The sequence below is a fragment of the Prionailurus bengalensis genome, chromosome F2, assembly GCF_016509475.1.
Source record: "Prionailurus bengalensis isolate Pbe53 chromosome F2, Fcat_Pben_1.1_paternal_pri, whole genome shotgun sequence".
NCBI classification, from domain to species: domain Eukaryota; kingdom Metazoa; phylum Chordata; class Mammalia; order Carnivora; family Felidae; genus Prionailurus; species Prionailurus bengalensis.
This window is the reverse complement of record NC_057353.1, coordinates 34,011,239-34,034,379: the sequence shown is the minus strand read 5'-3', so window position 1 is coordinate 34,034,379 and position 23,141 is coordinate 34,011,239. Positions and strand designations below refer to the sequence as shown.

The window sequence follows — 23,141 nt, the reverse complement described above, 5'->3', positions numbered from 1 at the left end:
AGAAGTTTTTCTTATTGATATATATTTGACACATAATATTGTGTTAATTTAAGGTGTTCAACATGTTAATTTGATTCATTTATATATTTTAATAGGACTGCATTGTAGTCATAATTAGCATCTCTATCACATTATTGAATTTTGATAGGGATTGTGTTGAATATATAGATAAATTTGGAAGAGAATTGTCATCTTAACAATATTGACTCTTCTAATTCATAAACACAAAATGCCTCTCTCTATTGATTTAGGTCTTCTTAAATTTACTTCAGCAAAGTTTCAAAATTTTCAGTGTATGTTTTGAATTTCTTTTGTAAAATTTATTCTTAAATATTTTATTCTTTTTAGTGCTGTTGTGAATGAAATTATATTCTTAATTTTGTTCATATATAGGAATACAATTGATTTTTGTATTTTGATTTTCTGTCTAGCAACTTTGCTGTACTTTAAAAAAATTGTTTTTAAGTTTACTTTTATTTTTGAGAGATTGAGACAGAGCGTGAGCAGAGGAGGGAGGGAGGGAGGGAGAGAGAGAGAGAGAGAGAGAGACAATCTGAAGCAGGCTCTAGGCTTTGGGCTGTCAACACAGAGCCCAATGTGGGACTTGAACTCATGAACTGTGATATCATGACCTAAGCTGAAGTCAGATGCTTAACCGACTGAGCCACCCAGGTGCCTGATGCTGTACTTTATTTTTAATTAATAGAGTTTATTTTTTAGAGCAGTTTTAGGTTTACAGGAAATTGAGCAGAAAGCACAGTTCCCATGTACCTCCTCTACCTATCACCTCCCCACCCTTCCTACAGTTTTCCCTATTATTAACAACTTGTATTAGTGTGATACATTTGTTATATTTGATAAGCCAATATCGATGCGTTATTATTGACTAAGGTCCATAGTTTATATTAGGGTTCACTTTGTGTTGTACATCCTATGTTTTTTTTTTAAGTTTATTTATTTATTTTCAGAGACAGTTTGAGGACTAGGAAGGGGGTGGGGGGGCAGAGAGAGAGAGGGAGGGGGAGAATCCCAAGCAGACTCCAAGCTCAGTGCAGAGCTAGATGCAGGGCTTGGTCTCATGACTATAAGATCATGACCTGAGCTGATATCAAGAGTTGGTCACTCAACCGACTGAGCCACCCAGGTGCCCCTTCCTTTTTTAAATTTAATTTATTAATTTCATTGACACACAATATTAGATTAGTTTCAGGTATCTTTGGGGTTTTTACAAATACAGTTACCATTATAGTATCATACAAATAGTTTCACTGTTCTAAAATCCCCCCTGCTACAGCTTTCTCCTTCCAAAGTCCTGAGACACTTTTTTTTTTTTACTGTCTCAGTAATTTTGCCTTTTCTGGAACGTTTGTTGTAGCTTTGTAAAATGAGCATTTGTTACATAGAGTCTTGTGGTGTTGAATGGTGAGACCTGGTTCAACAAAAGACCACGAGGGAATTCAAATTGAGAAGTTTAGGGATATCTGGGTCACTCAGTCAGTTAAGTATCCAACTCATGATCTCAGCTCAGGCCTTGATCTCAAGGTCGTGAGTTCAGGCCCCACACTGGGCTCCACACTGGGTGTGAAGAAAAAGACAAATAGAAAAGTTTATTACTCATAGGCTATGGAGGAAGTACACAGCATACCTTGAGGGACTACCTGGAGTAGTCAAGGCAGAGTGTAGAAAGAAAGTGGCAGGATCTGGTGCACATGCCTTTATTAAAGTCCAGGGGTGGAGTACTTTGGGGTTCCTAGGCTGTGGCCAGATTGGCCATTCACACTAAAACAACAGGGTTTTGATAAGATACACAGTGTCTTATCTAAAGGGTGCACAAGGTGTAGGGGAGACTTTATGACAAGAGCTGTTGGGGAATCGTATCAGGAACTTAAATTTACTTGTGACTTTGCAGATTGTTATATGGGGCATGAGCTTGCATGAGGGTCTAATGTCAGTTTAAATCCCCTGAAGGTCACTTGACAAACAAAATGGATGCTGAGCCACAATACCATGGAATAACTTAGTTAAATTCTCAACAGTCATATGGTTGGAATCATGCAGTATGCAGTCTTTTTAGATTGGCTCCTTTCACTTAGTATTATGTGTGTAAGGTTTCTCCAATGTCTTATTTCTTTTAACCACTGGATAATATTCCATTATATTAATATATACAGTTTGTTTATTCTTTCACCTATTGAAGGATATTTTGGTTGCTTCCAAGTTATATAAGTTATGAATAAAGCTTCATGTATAGGTTTTTGCGTGGAGGTAAGATTCCAACTCATTTGGGTAAATATCAAGGAGTGCAATTCCTGGATCATATGGTAGGCCAATATTTAGTTTTTTAAGAAACTGTCAAGCTATCAGTCTCCAGTGTGGCTATACCAGTTTTTTAATTTCCACCAGTAATGAATGAGAGTTCCTGTTGCACCATATCCTTACCAGCATTTGGTGTTGTCAGTGCTCTGGATTTTTGCCATTCCAATAAGTGTGTAGTATTACCTTAATTTGCAATTCCCAAATGATTTATGATATGGACATCTTTTCATATGCTTATTTTCCATCTGTAAATCTTATTTGATAAGGTATCTGATCAGTTCTTTTTTCACTTTTTTCCTTTTAAGATTTATATTTTTAAGTAATCTCTACATCCATTATGGGGCTGGAGTTCACAACCCTGAGATCAAGATTTACATGCTCCTCAAAGGAGAGAGGTAGGCACCCCTCTTTTCTCACTTTTTAATTGGGTTGTTTTCTTATTGATGAGTTTAAAGAGTTCTTCGTGTATTTTAGATAGAAGTTCCTTATCAGATATGTGATTTACAAATATTTTCTCCTGAGGTTAATTTTTGTGAAAGATGTATAGTCTCTGTCTGGATATTTTGGCTTGTTTTATTTTATTTTATTTTATTTTATTTTATTTTATTTTATTTTGCATTTGGATGTCTAGTTGTTCCAGCACTATTTGTTGAAAATTCTATTTTCTTCATTGAATTGCTTTTGTTTCTTTGTCAAATATCAGCTGATTATATTTGTGTGGGTCTATTTCTGGACTCTCTATTCTGCTCCTTTGATCTATTTGTCTATTCTTTTGCCAATACCACACAGTCTTGATTACTGTAGCTTCCTTCTGTTTTTGATTTCTAATTTAACTCCATTTGTATGACTTAAATCCTTTTAAATTTATTAATACTTATTTCATTGCTTAACATATGATTTATTCTAGAGAATGCTCTAAGTGTGGTTGAAAAGAATTTGTATCTGTTGTTAATGGTGTTAAGTCAAGTGGGTTGATGTTTTTTTAAGCTGTATATATTCTTGCTGATTTTCTTCCTAGTTTTTCTATCAATTTTTTAAAGCAGAGTATTGAACGCTTCAACTATCAGTGAATTTTCTGTTTCTACCTCTAATTCTGTCAATTTTAGTTTCATATATTTGTGACTTAGTTGTTAGGTGTACATAGTTTATTATTTGTTCCTACTAAGTGGATTCATCTATCATTGTAAAATGTCTTTTCTGTCTAGTAACAACTTTTTCTTAACGTCTGTTTATTATTATAGCTCTTCACCTCTTATTTTGGGTACTGTTACTATTACATGGTTTTTTTCTATCTTTTTACTTTTAACCTATTTTTTTTAATATAAGGTGTTTTTTATATATAATTGGATCACGGGATTTTTTTCATGATTATTAATCCATTCTACTTGTTTCTGCATTTTGGATCAGGGCATTTCATTCTTTACATTTAATGTACTACCCATAATGTAGGATCTATGCCTTCTATTTCACTATTTTGTTTTGTATTTTTTAAAATTTCTTTCTTACATTTATTTATTTATTGAGAGACATAGAGAGACAGAGTACAAGTTGTGGAGGGGCAGAGAGAGAAGGAGACACAGAATCCGAAGAAGGCTCCAGGCTCTGAGCTGTCAACACAGAGCCCCACGCGGGGCTCAAACTAACAAACTGTAAGATCATGACCTGAGCCGAAGTCAGATGCTTAACCGACTGAGCTTAACCGACTGGCGCCCCTTGTTTTGTTTTCTGTATGTCTTTTTTATCCCTATGTTCCTCCATTACTGCCTTCTGTTGTGTTAAATAGCTATTTTCAAGTGTACCATTTAAATTCCCTCCCCCCACCTTTTTAAAAAATATTTTACCAGGCATCTGTGGGTGTAGCACATCAGGTGAGTCACAACCATCCTCTGGGTCAGTGCCCTGCAAAGGTCCCTGGCACTGAGAAAGAGCCAGAGCTATATGCTTGGAAGACCTGTGGTGGGATTGGACATGGGGATACTGAACACTTGCTACCCTACAACCTCTCCCATGGTCTTTGCTCCATTGTTGCTCTCCTGGGCTCCATGATTTAGGCTCCATTCACTGGACCTTTGAAAGTGATGAAGCTCAAGCTGGCCCCACGGGAAGAGGAGAGAAGGAAACTGTGAGGTCAGTTCACCCTACTCCACACTTGCTCAGATACCAGGGTCACATCGTGCCTCTTTTACTCTTTTCTTAAAGTTATTTTCTTAGTGGTTGCCTGGGGCATTATAGCTAGCCTCCCAATTTAAAGTAATCTAGCTTAGATTAATATTAACTTAATTTCAATAGTATACAGAAATTTGCTTTAATACAGCTCCATTCCCTTCCTTCTATGTGATATTATCATTATATAAATTATATCTTTATACATTATAGGACCATCAACACAGGTTTATATTAATTGCTTTATACAGGTTTCTTCTAAATCAGAAAGAAGAAGAAAAAAGCTACAAAAATTTCATTTGTATTTTTTTTATATTTATCTATGTAGTTACCTTACTGATACTCTATTTCTTTATGTGGATTTCAGTTACCCTCTAGTGTTTTTTCATTTTAGACTGAAAAGACTCCCATTAGGACAGAAGTGATGGTTGTGAATTCCTTTAGCTTTTGTTTACAGTGGAATATCTTAATTTTTCCCACAATTTTGCAGAATATTTTGCTGGATGTAGAATTCTCAGTTGATGGTCTTCCCCTCAAACCCCCGGTACTTCAAATATGTCATCCCATTGCTTCTGGCCTCCATAGGATGGGAGTAGGCCAAGTTAAAAAATCCACAAAGTTCAGATGTTTTTCCTGAATAAATTCCCCTCAGATTGTTACAAATCTTGGATTAGTTTCTAAACTAAAGAAACGGTTGATTTTGACAAATACATATACATATATATATATATATATATATCATTTTTATTATATATATAAAATATATGTTATATCATATTTATTTATTTGAGAGAGAGAGAGATTGAGAATGAGTGGGGAAGGGAAGTGAGAGGGAGACAGAAGATCCAAAGCAGGCTATGTGGCTGTCAGCATGGAGCCAGACACGGGACTCAAACTCGTGAGCCATGAGATTATGATGTGAGCCGAAGTTGGAAGCTTAACCGGCTAAGCCATGCAGGCACCCCAATATCATATTTATATTTAAGTCAGGGCTACAAAAAGTATACTTTAGACATTACTATCATGAACTGTGGAATAAGATAGGACTGGAAGCACATGAATTGGGCATATTCCTTAACTTCTATAAGTCTTTTTTTGCATATCTGTACAATTGAGTTAATGATATACACTCAATAAGACTGACACCTTTTGATCTGTCATATGACAGATCTTCTCTTAGTGAATCAATTATAGAGAAAGAACAATAAAGACAAGCTATAAGTTCTTCAGGGTGGCATGTCACTGTAAAATTGAATGTTCTTCAAAATGTCTCCTCTGCTGTTCTCAGTCTCCTGTTTCTTAAGTTATGTGTAAGAAGTCACAAGCATGGCAGTTTCTCATTAGCCTTCTAGAGTTTCTATTCAATGGCTGAGCTCACATATATATATATATATATATATATATATATAGTGTGTGTGTGTGTGTGTGTGTGTGTGTGTGTGTGTAAGACACTCCTTTGGGCACTGCAGAGTGATGTCAGTGAGCCTAATATTGGATGATGTGCACATTTTCCCTTTTGATGTAGTAGCTCCACATAGAATTTTCAAGTGCATCACCCCCCCAACCCCCCCAGACCAGGGGTACTGTTTAAAGAGTGCTTCTCTTGAGTTTGGAGAATCTCTGATAGTCCTGAGAAAGCCAAAAGAGACCCAGACCAAGTCTCTTGTTTTACATTCCTCATTTTTAGAATCACAAACATACCTGAATACTGTAGGACTCCAGGAATGCATGAGATAGCATAGCTTTTGCTCTTTGTATCAATCAAAGCAACAGAATCACTAGAACATCTATATCTATATCTTTATCTACATGTACATCTGTATCTATTTATCTCTGTATCTTTAGCTGTGCCTATATCTGAATCTCTATCTCTATCTAATCACATATCCATACAATTACAAGGATTTATTTATTATAGAGATCTGAATTTATGCAGTTGTGGGAGCTGCTGGGAAAGTTAAAGTTCAAGTAATCCAAAAGGAATAATGAGTGTAAAGGTAGAGGAAAACAAGGACAGGCGGGAATGTACAGGCATGAGTTGGAGCCCACGAGAACAAACTGAAATCTGTTTCAGTTTTCATTACCACTAACCTTGATGGTGTGGCTATACTGCAGAAGTTGGGGCCCTTCATCACGGAGCTAAACACACACCTGAAGGTGGTGAAGCTGAAAGAAGATGTGAAGGTGGAGCACTTGAAGGCTTGGTCATCATCTCACCAATGAAGTAAGCCAGCAGTTACATTATAATTACAGTAAAGGGGTAGGCCATTGTATAGAAGACAATGTAAGTGGTAACAGAAAAATTGCACAAAGTGCTTATTAAAAATGGCAGGACAGGGCCACCTGGCTGGGTGAGTCCATGGAACATGCAACTCTTGACCTCAGGGTTGTGAGTTCGAGACCCACACTGAGTGTAGAGATTACTTAAAAATTAAATTTTTTAAAAAATGGCAGGACAGATTATATTCAAGATTATATAGGGAAAAGAGAGACTTCAGTTTAGAACTGAGCCTAACTCCAAATATAGCAAAGACAGCTAAGGATTCTGCCTATGGGCAGAATGAGGGAGTCAGTGGATGGAAGATAACTAAGAGGAACTTGATTAGATATCAAGGGTGTGGGCATTCTTCTAAACTATGCTGAACAGGCCAGGGAGGCAGCTTAGTTGAGAAGAGGGCTCAACAGAGCCTGATTAAAGTTTGATCAAGGAGGGGTTCCTGGTCAATATGAACTATCAAAATAACTGCTATTACACTTGTGTACTTCAAATCTCATAGAAGAATTGTCCCGATGGTCTATTCTAACTGAGAAATTTGGGAAATGTAGTTCAGGTTAGCCAAAGTGACATACTGCAGAGCTACCACACTCCTATTTGGAGGCCATGGTTCTTCCTCGGATCTTATTTTCCTGCTGTGAGATTCAGGTCATGGGTAATGGATTCCCTCACTGCCTCTTCTTAAAACAATAGGTAGGTGGGATATTGATGGGTAGGACATTGGCTAACTCTGCCTCCTATTTCTACTTTGTGTTTTTTCCCCCCACAAGTTAAATTATATTTTACTTAAAAAAATATTTTATTATGATAAGAGCAATTAATATGGGATCTATCCCCTTAACAAATTTTCAGTGTACATTATTGTTGACCATAGTGGTACAGCAGATCTTTAGAGTTTATTCATTTTATTTAGCTTAAACATTGACTATTGCTTAATAACTCTGCATTTCTCCCTCAGCCTCTGGTAACCACCATTCCAGTCTTTGGTTTTACAAATTTGGCTATTTTCTTTTCTTTTTTTCTTTTTTTCTTTGATTCCTAAACCAGACAGAGACCCAGTAAAAAAAGAGAACTACCGGCCAATATCCCTGATGAATATGGATGCAAAAATTCTCAATAAGATACTAGCAAATCGAATTCAACGGCATATAAAAAGAATTATTCACCATGATCAAGTGGGATTCATTCCTGGGATGCAGGGCTGGTTCAACATTCGCAAATCAATCAACGTGATACATCACATTAACAAAAAAAAAGAGAAGAACCATATGATCCTGTCAATCGATGCAGAAAAGGCCTTTGACAAAATCCAGCACCCTTTCTTAATAAAAACCCTTGAGAAAGTCGAGATAGAAGGAACATACTTAAAGATCATAAAAGCCATTTATGAAAAGCCCACAGCTAACATCATCCTCAACGGGGAAAAACTGAGAGCTTTTTCCCTGAGATCAGGAACACGACAGGGATGCCCACTCTCACCGCTGTTGTTTAACATAGTGTTGGAAGTTCTAGCATCAGCAATCAGACAACAAAAGGAAATCAAAGGCATCAAAATTGGCAAAGATGAAGTCAAGCTTTCGCTTTTTGCAGATGACATGATATTATACATGGAAAATCCAATAGACTCCACCAAAAGTCTGCTAGAATTGATACATGAATTCAGCAAAGTTGCAGGATACAAAATCAATGTACAGAAATCAGTTGCATTCTTATACACTAACAATGAAGCAACAGAAAGACAAATAAAGAAATTGATCACATTCACAATTGCACCAAGAAGCATAAAATACCCAGGAATAAATCTAACCAAAGATGTAAAGGATCTGTATGCTGAAAACTATAGAAAGCTTATGAAGGTAATTGAAGAAGATTTAAAGAAATGGAAAAACATTCCCTGCTCATGGATTGGAAAAATAAATATTGTCAAAATGTCAATACTACCCAAAGCTATCTACACATTCAATGCAATCCCAATCAAAATTGCACCAGCATTCTTCTTGAAACTAGAACAAGCAATCCTAAAATTCATATGGAACCACAAAAGGCCCCGAATAGCCAAAGTAATTTTGAAGAAGAAGACCAAAGCAGGAGGCATCACAATCCCAGACTTTAGCCTCTACTACAAAGCAAATTTGGCTATTTTAGATACCTTATATAAGTGAAATCATGTATTACTTGTCTCTCTGTGTCTGGTTTAGTTCTCATTCTTTGCTTCTCTCTTAGGGTGAGTTTTCTGGTCTCCTTCCCTCACTCCCAGGTCTTTGCTCTCTTATATGGGATTAGAGGCATGGTTTCATTTGGGAGGGGACCTGGTCATATTTATTGAGATCTATACAGTGTTATTAGTGGATTTTCTTGGATGCAATCTGCCAGAAAATAGCTACAACCAAAGCAAAAACATAAACAATTTCATTTTCATTTACTCTTAAAGGATAATTGGAAAATAATTTATTTCCAAGGCTGGGGGTGTGCCCCAAGCTCATAAGACTTTGGAGATACTCAGAACAATGCTTTGCATTGTCAATATATGTAAGAGCTACTAAGGCCCAGGCCTTGCTCAGATATTCAGAAATTTCCATCCTTCTGTTTGTGGGGTCAGGCTTTCTCCTGTATTTCCTGTTCACATTGTTCTGAATGTGACCCAGGCTACCAGAATGACGGCTGTTTAAAGGACAGTCTTGTCTTGCAGGGTATTTCATTTTCCCACCTTGTTAATTGGCTTCCATGAGCCTGATGAAAGGTAAATACTTTGTATCTTGAGAGCCTGATGATTAAAAATGGGAGGAAGAGGAAATAGATTAAGTAATAGGAAAGTAAGTGAGCTAATTCCTCCATGTTTCTGAGAGGAAATCATTAGATGCTTTCTAAAGTTGAGTTATTTAAGAATAAAAGTCTTCTCATATTATTTAGAGTTATGGATGTAACTACCAAAAAGAACTAAAACCATACATGAATTATTGTTTCCAGAGGGAAGAACTGGAAATGTATTTGGGAAAGAGTGAAGTAGAGCAAGAAACCCTGTTTTGGTTTTTTTTGTTTTTGTTTTTGTTTTTGTTTTTGTTTTTGTAATACCCTGTTTTTTGAAATTCTTTTTTTTCCATCTGAATGTATTATTTTGATAATAATTAAGAAAGAAGTCAAAGTAAACACTTCCAAGTAACTTCACACTATTTTACTTGGATGCATCGCATATATTTTGTTAATGATTGAAAATAGGCTCTATTTAACAAGGTGGAACAAAAAGGACAGACTGTTTTATTTCAGAGAATCCATGAATATCCTTTTCAGCACGATGGGCAGAAAAATTCAGAAATTATAATTTATATACATTTTTATATTAAAAAATACCTCAATTACAATGGATAAAGAGAAGATACAACTCAAGAGAATATTTGGATATTGCTGGGGCACAAGTTTTTTAATCACTAATGTAATTGGGGCAGGAATTTTTGTGGCCCCCAAAGAGGTACTGAAATACTCTTGCATGAATGTGGGGCTCTCCCTGTGTATTTGGTCTGTCTGTGCCCTGTTGTCCATGATGACCACTCTCTGCTCAGCAGAGATAGGTATAACCTTTCCACGCAGTGGAGCTCACTACTATTTTCTCAAAAGATGTTTCGGCAACTTAATCTCTTTCCTGAATCTCTGGACAAGCTTGTTTCTGGGGCCAGGGTTAGCTGCCAGCCAAGCCCTGCTCCTCGCCGAGTACAGCATCGAGCCTTTTTATCCCAGCTGCTCTGCTCCAAAGCTGCCAAAGAAATGTCTGGCGCTAGCCGTATTGTGGACCGTGGGAATTCTGAATTCTCGTGGTGTGAAAGAGGTGACTTGGCTTCAGACAGCGAGCCTAGTGCTGAAAATGGCTATACTCGGCCTTATTTCCCTGAGTGGAGTCGTGCTGCTGGTGAGAGGAAGGAAGGAGAATGTAGAAAGATTCCAGAACTCTTTTGATACTGATTTTCCAGAAGCTTCTGAGTTTATAGAAGCCATTTTCCAAGGATATTTTGCGTTTTCAGGCGGGGGGTGTTTTACATATATAGCAGGTAATTAACAATTCATTGAGAAAGAAAATCTCAAGTCATGACTTACTGCATGCAATGTGAAATGTACTTTCTTTTTGTATATTTTGAGTTTTACTTTAAATACATGATGATTCAATGTTTATTCTTACTAAATTGAATCAGAATATGGCAGTCTTGCACTTATCACCCAGTCTTAATGTTTTCCCCCCTTCATTCAAAGGTGCTTATTTTATTGAATGACTTCTTTTTTTCCACTTTCTTTTCTGGGGCCATAAATATGGGATCTCCATGTCAATCTAGTTTCCTTTCTGTTAATGGATGAATTCTGGGATTGTGGAAATAGTCCCCTCCCATGAAACTGTGAATCCAGAAATGATCCAATGTCAGACTGTGTTTGTGTTGTGAGTGGGTGTGACATACTTATGCTCTGAAGTACTTTTAAAGAGAAGAGAATCATAGATGGACTAAATTACTCTGAGGCTGGATTTAATGCTCTTTCCTTCAGTGTCAAGACAGAAGATTTCTCTCTGCATTTTTAAAATGCAGTCTCAGGGTGACTGGGTCGCTCGGTTGTTTGAGTGTCTGACTTAGGCTCAGGTCACAATCTCGCAGTTCAGTTCAGAGTTTGAGCCCTGCGTTGGGCTCTGTGCTGACCGCTTGGAGCCTGGAGCCTGCTTCAGAATCTGTGTCTCCCTCTCTCTCTGCCCCTCTGTATTTGGACTGTTTCTCTCTCTCTCAAAAATAAATAAACATTAAAAAATAAAAAATAAATAAAATAAAAAATAAATAAAATAAAATCAGTCTCTTCCCTTGAATTCTATCCTTTCCCTCTCACCTCCTAAGGGATCTTCCCCATTTATTAATTTTTTCAACTTCAACCTTTTTACTAGTTCTTTTCCTTAACCTTTCAATGTGAAGTGGGTTCTACTCTTAAAACACATGTGATATTTCCTTTAATCTTAGGACCCCGAGTCACTGATGTGTCCATTACTCATTAAATAATTTGGTCAGCAAATATCTTATTAAACACTGACTATTTTTGAAGCCCTGTAGTAGTGCCTTAAGATGAGTAATATGGACGCTTTATCCTAAAGAGGCTAAAGTCTAATGGAAGAGATAAAATCTAGATTTTGGTCTGACCTGTAGCACTTATGAACTGTGGCAGGTATCTTTACCTGTCTGGACTTACTTTTTTTTTTTTTTTCTCCATCCGAAAAATGGTCATTATGACTTAAAATCACTATGATTTTGTGCTTATAAGTAACAGCATGATAGTATTTAATAAGTGGTTTTAAGGGGGAACAGTATGACTACTATGAGAATTCAGTAGATGGTGAAATCACCTTTAGCTGTGTCATCAAAAAGGTGGCAACTTTCACTGAACTCAAAAAAGTCCACCAGTAAAAATATATGAGTGAGGCTGTGGAGACCAGAAGTATGAAGGTGCATATAAGACACAGCATGTAACTTTGGGTGACTTAAAAATGGTTTCCATCTGATGGGCTGGATAATAGATATGATTACTAAGGGAAGCATATAAAGAGAAGTAGAACAAAATGGCATAGGAGTGGAGACAGATGACTGGAGAAGTCCAAATTTAGAGGGTAGGTGGAGAAAGAAGATGCAATGAAGAAGTCAGAGGAGGTTTAGAGAATTATAAAAGAAAATCACTACATGTTCCAAGAAGAGGGTGTAATCAACATGGTGAAGTGCTTCCAAAAGTTGAGGAGTATGAGGATTGAGCAGAAGCCATTTCACTAAGAAATCATTGGTGAACTTTGGATACAAGAGGAAAGTCAGTCTGCATTGAGTTAAAATGTGAAGTATTGAGAAAAGGAAGCTATGGGATGAGATTACTGTCTTAAGCAGTTTGTGATTAAATGTGCCACTGCAATTGAAAAGACTAGGATAATTAGCTCAACTTTCCCTTTCTGTGTCTCGCTTCATCTTTCTCTCTCTTATAAGGATAGAAGAGATATCTCTGGTTTTGATTTTATTCATCTTGTTCCATTGCCAGAGATGTTTCACTGCTGGATAATTTTTCTCTGCTGAAAATGATTCACAAAATTTACTTACCTATAAACTATTATAGAATTCTTCACAAGCAGCTGGCAGTAAACAAAGGTGAAGGAATTTCAGTGTATGCTGGGATGTTAATTCACTTAATAAACTTTAAATACAGCTAAGCTCTAAGTAACTCTTTTACCTGTAAAAAGATGATATGTAGGCAGCTGACTTAACACATTGTAGGAACATCTACCTTCTAAGTTCAAGACCAAAGATATTGACTGTCTGACCATAATAACTTTGAGTTATGTTATGTTATGTTATGTTATGTTATGTTATGTTATGTTATGTTATATTCCTTACCTTCTCTCTATAAATATGATACACAATAAGAAAAAGTAAAAGGCCCAGAGGAAAGTATAGTTAATCCTAAAAGTTGCCTTTTTGCTTGTTCAAAATCTTTGACTAATAACCATAGTCATTAATAACTTATTGAGTGCTAGGCATTTGATTGGAATTTTATTGTCTCTGTATTTTCCATTTTCCCCAAAATACAGGTCAGGAAATTGAAAACTTAGCAGTCAATAAATTGTCCAGAAGGCCACACCTAGTAAATGGTTCAGGCAGCATTTAAATGAGAACTTTCTAATTCTTTACTCTTTAAGTGCTTAAGCAGTTCATATTATTATATATCATGGGCATTATATTCCACCCCTGGGCAGATACAGATGAAACAGATTTGACATATATCGAAGGATAGTTATTAACCAGAGGGATTTGGCTTTGAGTAACAGAAACCCACACACATTGGCTTAAACAATAAAAGAGGAACCTGCTGGAAGAATAATGCTGTATTTCAAGGAAGACCTGAGTAATCAATCTTCAGGAGCAACAGGAGATAGGGAAGCTCTAGGACTTAAAAACTAGATCTATCAGTCACCTTTCTTTTTTTGCCACCATTATGATGCTTTTTTTCCTGATTCTCTCAGTTTTGTCGACATTTGGCTCAAATTCTTGAGAGGAATCTTCTTGTGTAGTGACAACGATTGGCTTCCAGTGAGTCAGAGGTCTTACTTGGTTCTCTCACCAGCAGCCAGGACACAGGGCCACATTATATACACAGAACTATAATGCTCAATTATTTATGTCAGGGATAATTCTCAGAGAATGGCAAAATTTGGGAAAACAGTGTGACAAATGGAACAATATTTGAGAATAAGATTGTCTTAGAAAATCCATTATCTATGATGCTAAATCATGACCTCTTTTCTTTTTTGCACTTAATACTGACATAAAGGGAAGGCAAAGATCCTACAGGGAAAGAGAATTTATGATTGACTCTTTTACTTTTTACATATATGCTATGAGAATGTTCATTTTCTTTTTTTTTTTAATGTTTATTTTTTGAAAGAGAGAGAGAGCAAGCAGGGGAGGGACAGAGAGAGAGGGGGACAGAGGATCCAAAGTAGGCTCCTGTGGTGACAGCAGAGACCCCAATGCAGGGCTCAAACTCACAAGAGCCATGAGATCATGACCTGAGCCACAGTTGGACGCTTAACTGACTGAGTCACCCAGGCGCCCTGCTGCGAGAATGTATAATAGGACAATTTTGCCAGCCGAGGAGAGCTTCCTCTCCTATGTTCCCAAGTTATAATTTTGCTGAAATCTAAAATAAGAGTAAGGGTAAACCAGGCAACTAGGAAAGGAAAGAACATTCCACATGAGAGTATGGGTATAGGGGGCATGACATTTTTGAAAAACTGAAACCTGTAGGCCTATGACACAGATAGCACAGGGCACCATCAAATTATCATGTTATATATTTTCATAGCCCTGTATTTCTTTTCATATGGACAGTTACCACAGTCACTATTATAACTTTTATTTATGTGATTATTTAATTTGTATATAGCTCTTCTTGAGGTTAGACTTTATGTTTGTTTTTGCTCACTATCGTATTCCACTACCCAGATTAAGTGCCTTGTACCTAACAGATGAGGCTGAAGACACAGGTAGTCTCCAAACCATACAGGATCTTATGGACTCATCTTTGATTTTCATTCTTGTGACTTTCTTCAGAAATGTTATCATCTATAAGGAAAAGGAAGAAAATGTCCCCCTTTTTACACTTAACACCAAGATTATCCAAGAAAGGAGATAGGTGTGTAGCAGTTCATCAATGTGTTTGTGCCTATGTGTATGAATAAGTGTGACAGTGGCCAGAGTGGATAGGAAGAATTCAGCCCCATTGGTAATGCAGGAAGCAGTTTTAAAGATAAATTTAAGACATAATTTTTTACCACTTGTTATTTTTCTCTTTTATATGTTATAGGGGAGCTGAAGAAACCCAGAAAGACAATCCCAAGATGCATATTTACTGTGTTACCTCTGGTAACTATCATTTATCTGCTGGTTAACATTTCCTACCTGACTGTTCTGATGCCCAGGGAAATTCTTTCTTCAGGTTTGTATGCAAGTGACTAAGGCAATAAATAATAATGACAGTTCTAGTCCATTTAGTATAAGTAAGTATCACTTTACCAGTCAGACTACTGTTTGCTTTTCATTATTTTATATAGAGTCACCTTGTAATTTTCAAAATATTGAAGGGGCCAAAGAGTATGATTTGGCTTAGGAAAGAGTTTTAGATTTAAGCATGATACTATGGAAAACCATGTTTCTGATGATATGGAAAAATATCCATAATGCTGACATATGATGCAGACTAGGTTCAAAATATTTGTATCCCTTTCATGATATTTCCTCACCAGAGTCACACCATACAATCAGTGCTTAGGTCTGTTAGAACTTTTACAAAAAAACCTGTAACTTTTACAACAATTATTTTCTAAATATTCTTCTAGGTGACATAAAGAATGATAAACTTGAAATGTGGGACATTAGCAGTTAAAAGGGTAGAAGTTAGGGTCAATTACTGGATATAATTAATATTATTAATATGTAATATAATAATGTTTATTATAAATTACTCTAAAGTTTATGGTGGCAAAGGGGTCCTGAACATATTGGAAATATGACATAAACTTCCGATATAAACTATCATCCAGTACCTTTAGAAATAATCTCTTTTGAGTAGCTATTACTGTTTGATAAATCTTTGAGGCACTGGAGGTAAATCTAAGAGAGGTTTAATATAAAAGTTTTAACACACTTTGCCTTGATTCTTGTGTTACTGCCATTCAGGAATCTGCCTGAATGGTATCAGTATTGATTCATAATGCTCTGGTTGTCTTAGGGACATGTAAACTAGATATGATCAAGATTTTGAGTATTTGTGGGAACAAACCAAAGGCCAATTTAGATAAGAACAAGTAGTAATTTATTAACTACTTTGATTATGCAGAGAATAAATTTATAAAATTAATTAGGGTGTGGTCAGGGCTGTTGCCCAGGTGACCCAGAGGTTATGGTTCATTGAATCTGGCATTGGTTATGACTATCATTTCTCTGGTCACACTCATTGTTAAAAAATTATGATTATCTTCTCTGGGGTGTCCTAATAGTTGCAGCAATTTTATGGGTGGCACAATTGTTCCACACGTGTGGAAGTCCCATGAAGGAAGACCCATGAAGTGTTTTGACTATAGTTGCTTGTAATTTGGTTTTTAATGCTTACTCTTCTAGGCGTATAATCCTCAGACCTTGTTTAGATCCTGTAATAATTTTCTGGAATTCAAATATCTATCTTCTATTGTATTAGGAATTTAAGTTAAGAAAATAATTAGAGCTATACATTAAAAACGTATGTATAGGAACAACCATCATAGCATTACATATGAGGGCAAAAAATTAAAGATCACCAAAGTATCCAATAAATTTGAAATAAATAAAACATTTAGTGAAATCCAAATAATAGGCCCATTCTGAGTTTTTTCAAAGACCATATTGTTGTAAATACTTAAAGTAAAGGGACAATGTTTATAATGTAACAGCGATGGAAAAGCAGGATCTATATTATGATATAAAACGGAAAGTATATAGTTAATGGTGGAGATCTGTTGGAATGATATTGTGGGTGATTTTTGCTTGGTTCTTTCCTGGATTTCCCAAATTTTCTTTAATGAACCGTATAATTTATATAGTGAAATAAATAAATTATAAGTGAAAGAAATAGATTTCTAAATTAAGGAAATGTAAGGATTAAGGAGTGTTTTCAATCAAATGAGTGTATTTAAAAGAAATGAAAAGTTCCAGAGGAATATAGAGTATCTAAGATGTGGTGTGAATTGGATGCTACATTTTCTTTGATGAACACTGAAATAAATTATACCAAGCTGTGATACATATTAGATTCTGTGGTTTATATGGAGAAAGAACCAGTGCTATTAATCATGTATTGTTTTTGTTTGATAAGTGTTAGAGCTCTGACCTGCTTCTTTGCTGATTGTTCTGTTAGAAAAAAAATGGGCATAATTTTAAATAAGTTTTACAACACAGTGGGAAGGATGTTTCTAGAATGAGGTGTGTGCAGGGGCACCTGGGTGGCTCAGTCAGTTACGAATTCGACTTTGGCTCAGGTCATGATCTCGTGGTTTGTGGGTTCAAGCCCTGCATCCGGCTCTGTGCTGACAGCTCAGAGCCTGAAGACTGTTTCGGATTCTGTGTCTCCCTCGATCTCTGCCCATCCCCCACTCATGCTCTGTCTCTCTATCTCTCAAAAATAAATAAATGTTAAATAAATTTTAAAAATCCACCAATTGGTAACTAATTTAACTTACAGTTATATAATAGAATATTGAGCATTCTTTAAAATAACTAGATGGATGCATATGTACTAATATGATCAAGATATATTGGAAAGTAAAAAAATCAAGCCTAAGTGTGCCTGCACACACACACACACACACACACACACACACATACATACATACACACCTTGCATGAATGCTTATATAGGCATAGAAAATTTCTGAAGGCATATCCAAAAGATACTAACAGTAGTTACATCTGGGGTGCATGAATGAAGGATCGGTGAGGAGAGGGACATTTACTTTTTACTTTATGTGCTTCAGTGCTATTTATTTTACTTATTACCAAAAGTATATATAATACAATTATAAAAGAAAATAAATGACATGAGGAAGAGAATAAAAAAAGAAAAAACTTAGTTGTGGAATAAAGATAAAGATTATGTAGCAGAGTTGAACTAGAACCTCCTCTAATTAAAACCGGGTTTGTAGAATACATGACAGGAAATAAAGACCAGGAAATGATGACTTTACCACCAGAAATAAGTATTTCTGATATGTGATGGAAAATGGAAAATGTGTGGAGGTGTGGGTGTCCAGGAGGAACAACTAATAATACTTTATTTGAAATGAACAATACGTGAGACAGGAAATACTTTAAAACAAGACCCAACATTGTAGAATAGCACTAAAGAGAGAAGTGACAATAGCATTTAAGGCTGTTTAATATATGTGCTGACGAAGTAGGCACGCACTTAAGGCTGTTTAAAATGGGTTCAAAAATAAATATTTTTAAGAACAAGGATCATTGATGATAATTTAATTTTGTCATATTGAACAAGTTTTACTATTTGTTATAAGCCATTATGTTGATGCCATAGAGGCAACGTCTGCCCCAGAGCAACGCCCCAGAGCACGACTGCCAAGGACACTAGGTCTTCGTGTGCTCATTCCACTGAAAGACTGAGACCTTAGTTCTCTGTGTCTAAATGATCTGTCCGACCTTATGTCTACACAATATGAATTGGACTCAGTTTCTCATAAGCAGTGGGTGCATTTCTTCACTGGCACCGTTTTTAATCTACTGACTTGTAACGAGTTAGTGTTTATAATAGAAGATCTCTTCACAACCTCTTCAGTTGTGACAACCAAAATATGCCTCCAGATATTGCCAAAAGATCCCTGAGGAGCAAAATCACTTCCCATTGAGAACCACTGGTCTACAGTTTAGACAAGCACCCAAATGTCTTGAGTGTTTTAATCTGTGTGTAATTTGTTTTCTCTGTCTACAGGGTTGATTTTTAAATTCCTATTAAGTATTTAAAATTGCACCACAACATGGGGCCTTTGTAAGGCTCATTCCTGTGTCAGCAATGTTGCTTTTTTTTTTTTACTCTGATTGCAACTCTTAGCACTCTGTAGTTTTAGAAAATAAACATGCAATCATCAATTCAACCTTTCATTTCACAATTATTATTGAAAACTTAAACAACAACATTTCTGAGACTTATTGAAGTACAAGCCTTTATAGTAAAGAAATGAATGATACTTGACCTCAAGAAGTGAAGTTTCTGGTCTGTTGGGGATGATGCATGAGATGATAACCATTTATGATACAGTGTGATAGGGCTAAAATGGACATATGCAAATGGTGTTAGGTACATGTAAAGTAAATAATGAAATTAAACAAAATTTAACTTTCTTAACTCCCTTTTGAATTTCCTGCTTTCATTTAGAGATAATCTTTAAAGGTTTATCATTAATTTCTTATTTTTAATACATTGTCTTTTGTGTGTTCTTATTTTTCTGCAGATGCTGTGGCTATCACGTGGACTGATAGAGTAATCCCCTCATTAACATGGGTTATTCCTTTTGGTATTTCTGCCTCAATATTTAGCAACCTTCTGGTTAATGTACTTGAATCATCAAGAGTAACATATATGGCTGGCCAAGAGGGCCAACTGCCTTTGCTATTTAATATGCTTAATATTCACTCCTCTCCATTTATATCTGTGCTAGTACTTGTCACCATGGCATCAATTGCCATTGTCTCAACAAACCTCACTGACCTGATAAACTATCTTTATTTTGTAGTTTTTATTTGGTCTGTATTATCAATGATAAGAATACTAAAACTGAGATACCAGGAGCCAAATCTACCTAGACCTTACAAGGTAATTTTTTTCCATGTGAAATAAAATATACTGGGTGTAACCATGTTTCAAGACTATATTCAGAACATATATGGGTAGGTCTTTTTATTAGTAACAAATGTGAAGCCCATAAAGGTAATCTGGTCTTAGTTTTTATTGGGTAGATTTTACTCAGTTTAAAATCTCTTGGGTTCCATTAGGTTTGCTAGAGAGAAAGATAAACCTCTGGGTGGTGAGGCAGATCATTATGAGTCTTTTGACCAGAGACTATTTAATTTACTAATGTAGCTACCTATGCACACTGGTATCTTGTACAGTCAGGGTCAGATTTAGCAGGTGGGAAATAGAAGAGGCAAGTGATAACATCTGTCCTGAAACATCGACCTAACTTAATTTGATCACCAACAAATTCCATCTGTTCCACTTTACTTCTTTTAAACTTACTTTCATTTGGGATGAGGAGGAGTTTTACAGGAGATCCCTTTAATGGTAGGAAAGAAAATAAACAAAAACTTGGCAGTGTAGGGATACTATTGGAGAAAAGTGACCTTGATGCTCTGATTATCAGAATAGTCTTGGTGAGCTAGGCTTCATGTTAAAAGCTTTTCTTGGATTATCACATTTAATCCTCTCAGTAATACCAAAGGCAGATACTACTCTTATCCCCATTTTACAGATGAGGAAACAGGTTTAGAAAAGTTGTTACTTGCCCAACCTCACACTGCGTGGTAGAGTCAAGATTGAAATCTAGGCAGTCCCTTTGGAGTGTTTGCCTTTTAGAACATACAAATAAATATAAGAAATATATACTATAAACAATTTAATAAAGAACACGGAGAAAGAAAGCAATGTTCCAATGACTTACAACCAACCTTCCTTTTCCATCCTCCCTTCTACTTCTTCCATCCAGCCATCCCCTAAGTGTTGCGTATTTGAGTATCAGTTATTGAAAGCAACTATACTTTAAGCACCTTACTAAGTATTCTGGGTGCAAAAAGGAGTAAGACTTGGCTTCTGCCCTTAGGCAGGGTGTAATCTATCTGAACAGTCAGGTGAACCAAAATTCACAGTATGATTATTGCCATATGGTGGCCTCCAGAAGGTGTTCAAAAAAAAATACATGGGGAAGGAGGGATCATTTTGTTCTTTAATCTCTGATCCTCAGTGTCTTCAGGTCTCAAATGGGAATAAATAATGCCTACCTCCTAGGACTGTGGAATATATTAAATGAGCTAAGACATACAAACAATCCAGAGTCTGACATTGATAGTTATTATGGTTTATATCATTATTTGATACATGTTTGCATTAAAAAGAAGGCAAGGGCAACCACAAGTATAAGTAATTAACATTTGTCTTGAATGCCACATGAATGCTCTTTTCCCTCAGTTATTTGATAATTGATACTGAGTTGTGAGATGACAAATTATCTTTCATCTTTCCTAGGGGTGTTTTACAAATTAGGAGGAGATTCTTTTTTTTTTTTTTAATTTTTTTTTTTAATGTAAGCTCTATGCCCAACTTGGGGCTTGAACTTACCACCGTGAGATCAAGGGTTGCATGCTCTACTGACGGAGGCAGCCAGGTGCCCCAAGAAGAAATTTTTAATTAAGTCCCTAAGGGAATGATCTTTTAATTAAAGGGATTCATAAATATGAATATAGCTATGTTATATTTTGGGGATATAGATTCATATCTATTTATTAAAGATATATATCAAAAGTGACTGCCTATTGAATTTTCTCCCTAGGTTGGGTAATATTTGGTGCAGGACCCTTAATCCTAATGCAAAGCAGGTACCAAGAATAGGGCTTCAAGTTTTTTGGCTAAAACAAAAACAAAAGCAAAAACCCACCAAAAGTAGAATTGTCTTGGCCAAAGTTTTTGTTTTGAATTTTTTTTAATGTACTGAGCCTATAAAGTCATAATATTTACCTGTTAATATCTGCCTGAATAACAGAGTGTCTAGGGATATTCTGTGTTTTTGATATGACTTTCTTATTGCCTTCAGATATTTTCTTGGGAAAATTGTGACTTTCTGAGCTTTAGGAACTCCCTTTTAATGAATTCATGCTGCCTAGATCAGAAGATGGTTATCTTACTAGCCAATGATCATGATTATTTCCACTCATGAACAGGCAAACACTAGATGTTCATTCCCTTCAACCATTGCCTTGATGTTGAAAGTCTTCAACATTCTAAACTCAGATAATTTAACCCATTTTCTTTCATTAACTTATATCTTATTTTTGTTTATATAAATATGCAGTACTTTATATAGGTTTTCACATCTAATTTATTTTTTGAATTTTTTTTTCAGGTGTTTTTTCCATTACCTTTGGTAACAATGGCCATCAGCCTATGCTTGGTTTTGGTCCCTTTGGTGAAGTCTCCACATATGCATTATATTTATGTGTGCCTCTTTGTTCTCAGTGGACTTCTATTTTACATACCTTTAATATATCTCAAATTGAGTTTGGTTTGGTTTGAGAAAATGACATGTCATTTACAATTGTTGTTTAATATTTGCATCCCTGATGTGACTGAAGAACAGATGTCAGAAGTACAAACTTTTTAAAAAATAGCCTTTTAAAAGCACTCCCAAATTTAAAAAAAAATCAAGCACATTATGGAACATTAATGATGAAATGCCCATGATAACTTTCTTTCTTGAATGAGATAGTGTATAAAGAAGTGCCCATGATAGTACCTAGTTTTAAAAATCACACAAAAATTGTTATGTAAAGCCAAAGCTCTGTTTTGGTTTGCATGGTTTGATACATTGATGATATTTCCCCCTTTCTTCCATTTTTTTCTGCACCCACCCTTTACTGCTGAATTTGTGGTGATTTTGTGATAAAAGTTAACAATTAAAATAAAAAAGCGTTCTCTTCTTCATTCCCGAGTCCTTACATTGGTGCTGAAGATAAAAGAATAACCCCAATTGTCTGATTAGCTTTTCCCTATTTGTATTTTTTCAACCTAAAAGCTATTTGAAGCATGAGTTTTTAGGTTATTTTCTTTTGTACTCCTTCTTCTAAATTCTGAGATGCTTTAGAAGAACAAGTTTACTATGTTTTCATTTGATTAAAATGTGACTTATCAAGGGACGCCTGAGTGGCTCAGTCAGTTGAGCATCCAACTTTGGTTCAGGTCATGATCACACTGTTCGTGAGTTCAAGCCCCACATCGGGCTTTGTGCTGACAGAGCCCCCCCCCCCACCCCTTCCCCAACTCGTGCTATATATCTCAAAAATAAATAAATAAATGTTAAAAAAAAATTTTTTTTTAATGTGACTTACCAAGGCACCTGGGTGGCTCAGTGGGTTAGGCGTCTGAATCTTGGTTTCAGCTGAGGTCATGGTCTCACAGAGTCATGATCTCATGGCTGGTGGGATCGAGCCCTGTGCTATCAGCGAGGAGCCTGCTTGGTATTCTCTCTCTCCCTCTCTCTCTCTCTGCCCCTTCCCTGCTGTCTCTGTCTCTCAAAATAATTAAA

The 23,141-nt window shown here is 36.0% G+C and overlaps 1 protein-coding gene across 1 annotated transcript; it reads left to right on the top strand.

The window, feature by feature from the left end:
• Positions 1 to 10,022: 10,022 nt before the first annotated feature.
• Positions 10,023 to 22,540, top strand: SLC7A13 (solute carrier family 7 member 13). Its single transcript, XM_043601305.1, has 4 exons — positions 10,023 to 10,794; positions 15,113 to 15,244; positions 19,302 to 19,663; positions 21,963 to 22,540. Exons 1-4 carry the CDS (start codon positions 10,113 to 10,115, stop codon positions 22,218 to 22,220), a joined length of 1,434 nt encoding a protein of 477 aa, XP_043457240.1. The 5' UTR covers positions 10,023 to 10,112; the 3' UTR covers positions 22,221 to 22,540.
• Positions 22,541 to 23,141: the final 601 nt, after the last annotated feature.

Bases quoted from the DNA above. Each gene is read 5' to 3' on its own strand.
- SLC7A13 (XM_043601305.1), top strand. From the start codon at position 10,113: ATGGATAAAGAGAAGATACAACTCAAGAGAATATTTGGATATTGCTGG. The intron at 15,245-19,301 runs GTTTGTATGCAA...ATTTTTCTGCAG, and splicing joins CAGGGAAATTCTTTCTTCAG to ATGCTGTGGCTATCACGTGG. The intron at 19,664-21,962 runs GTAATTTTTTTC...TTTTTTTTTCAG, and splicing joins ATCTACCTAGACCTTACAAG to GTGTTTTTTCCATTACCTTT.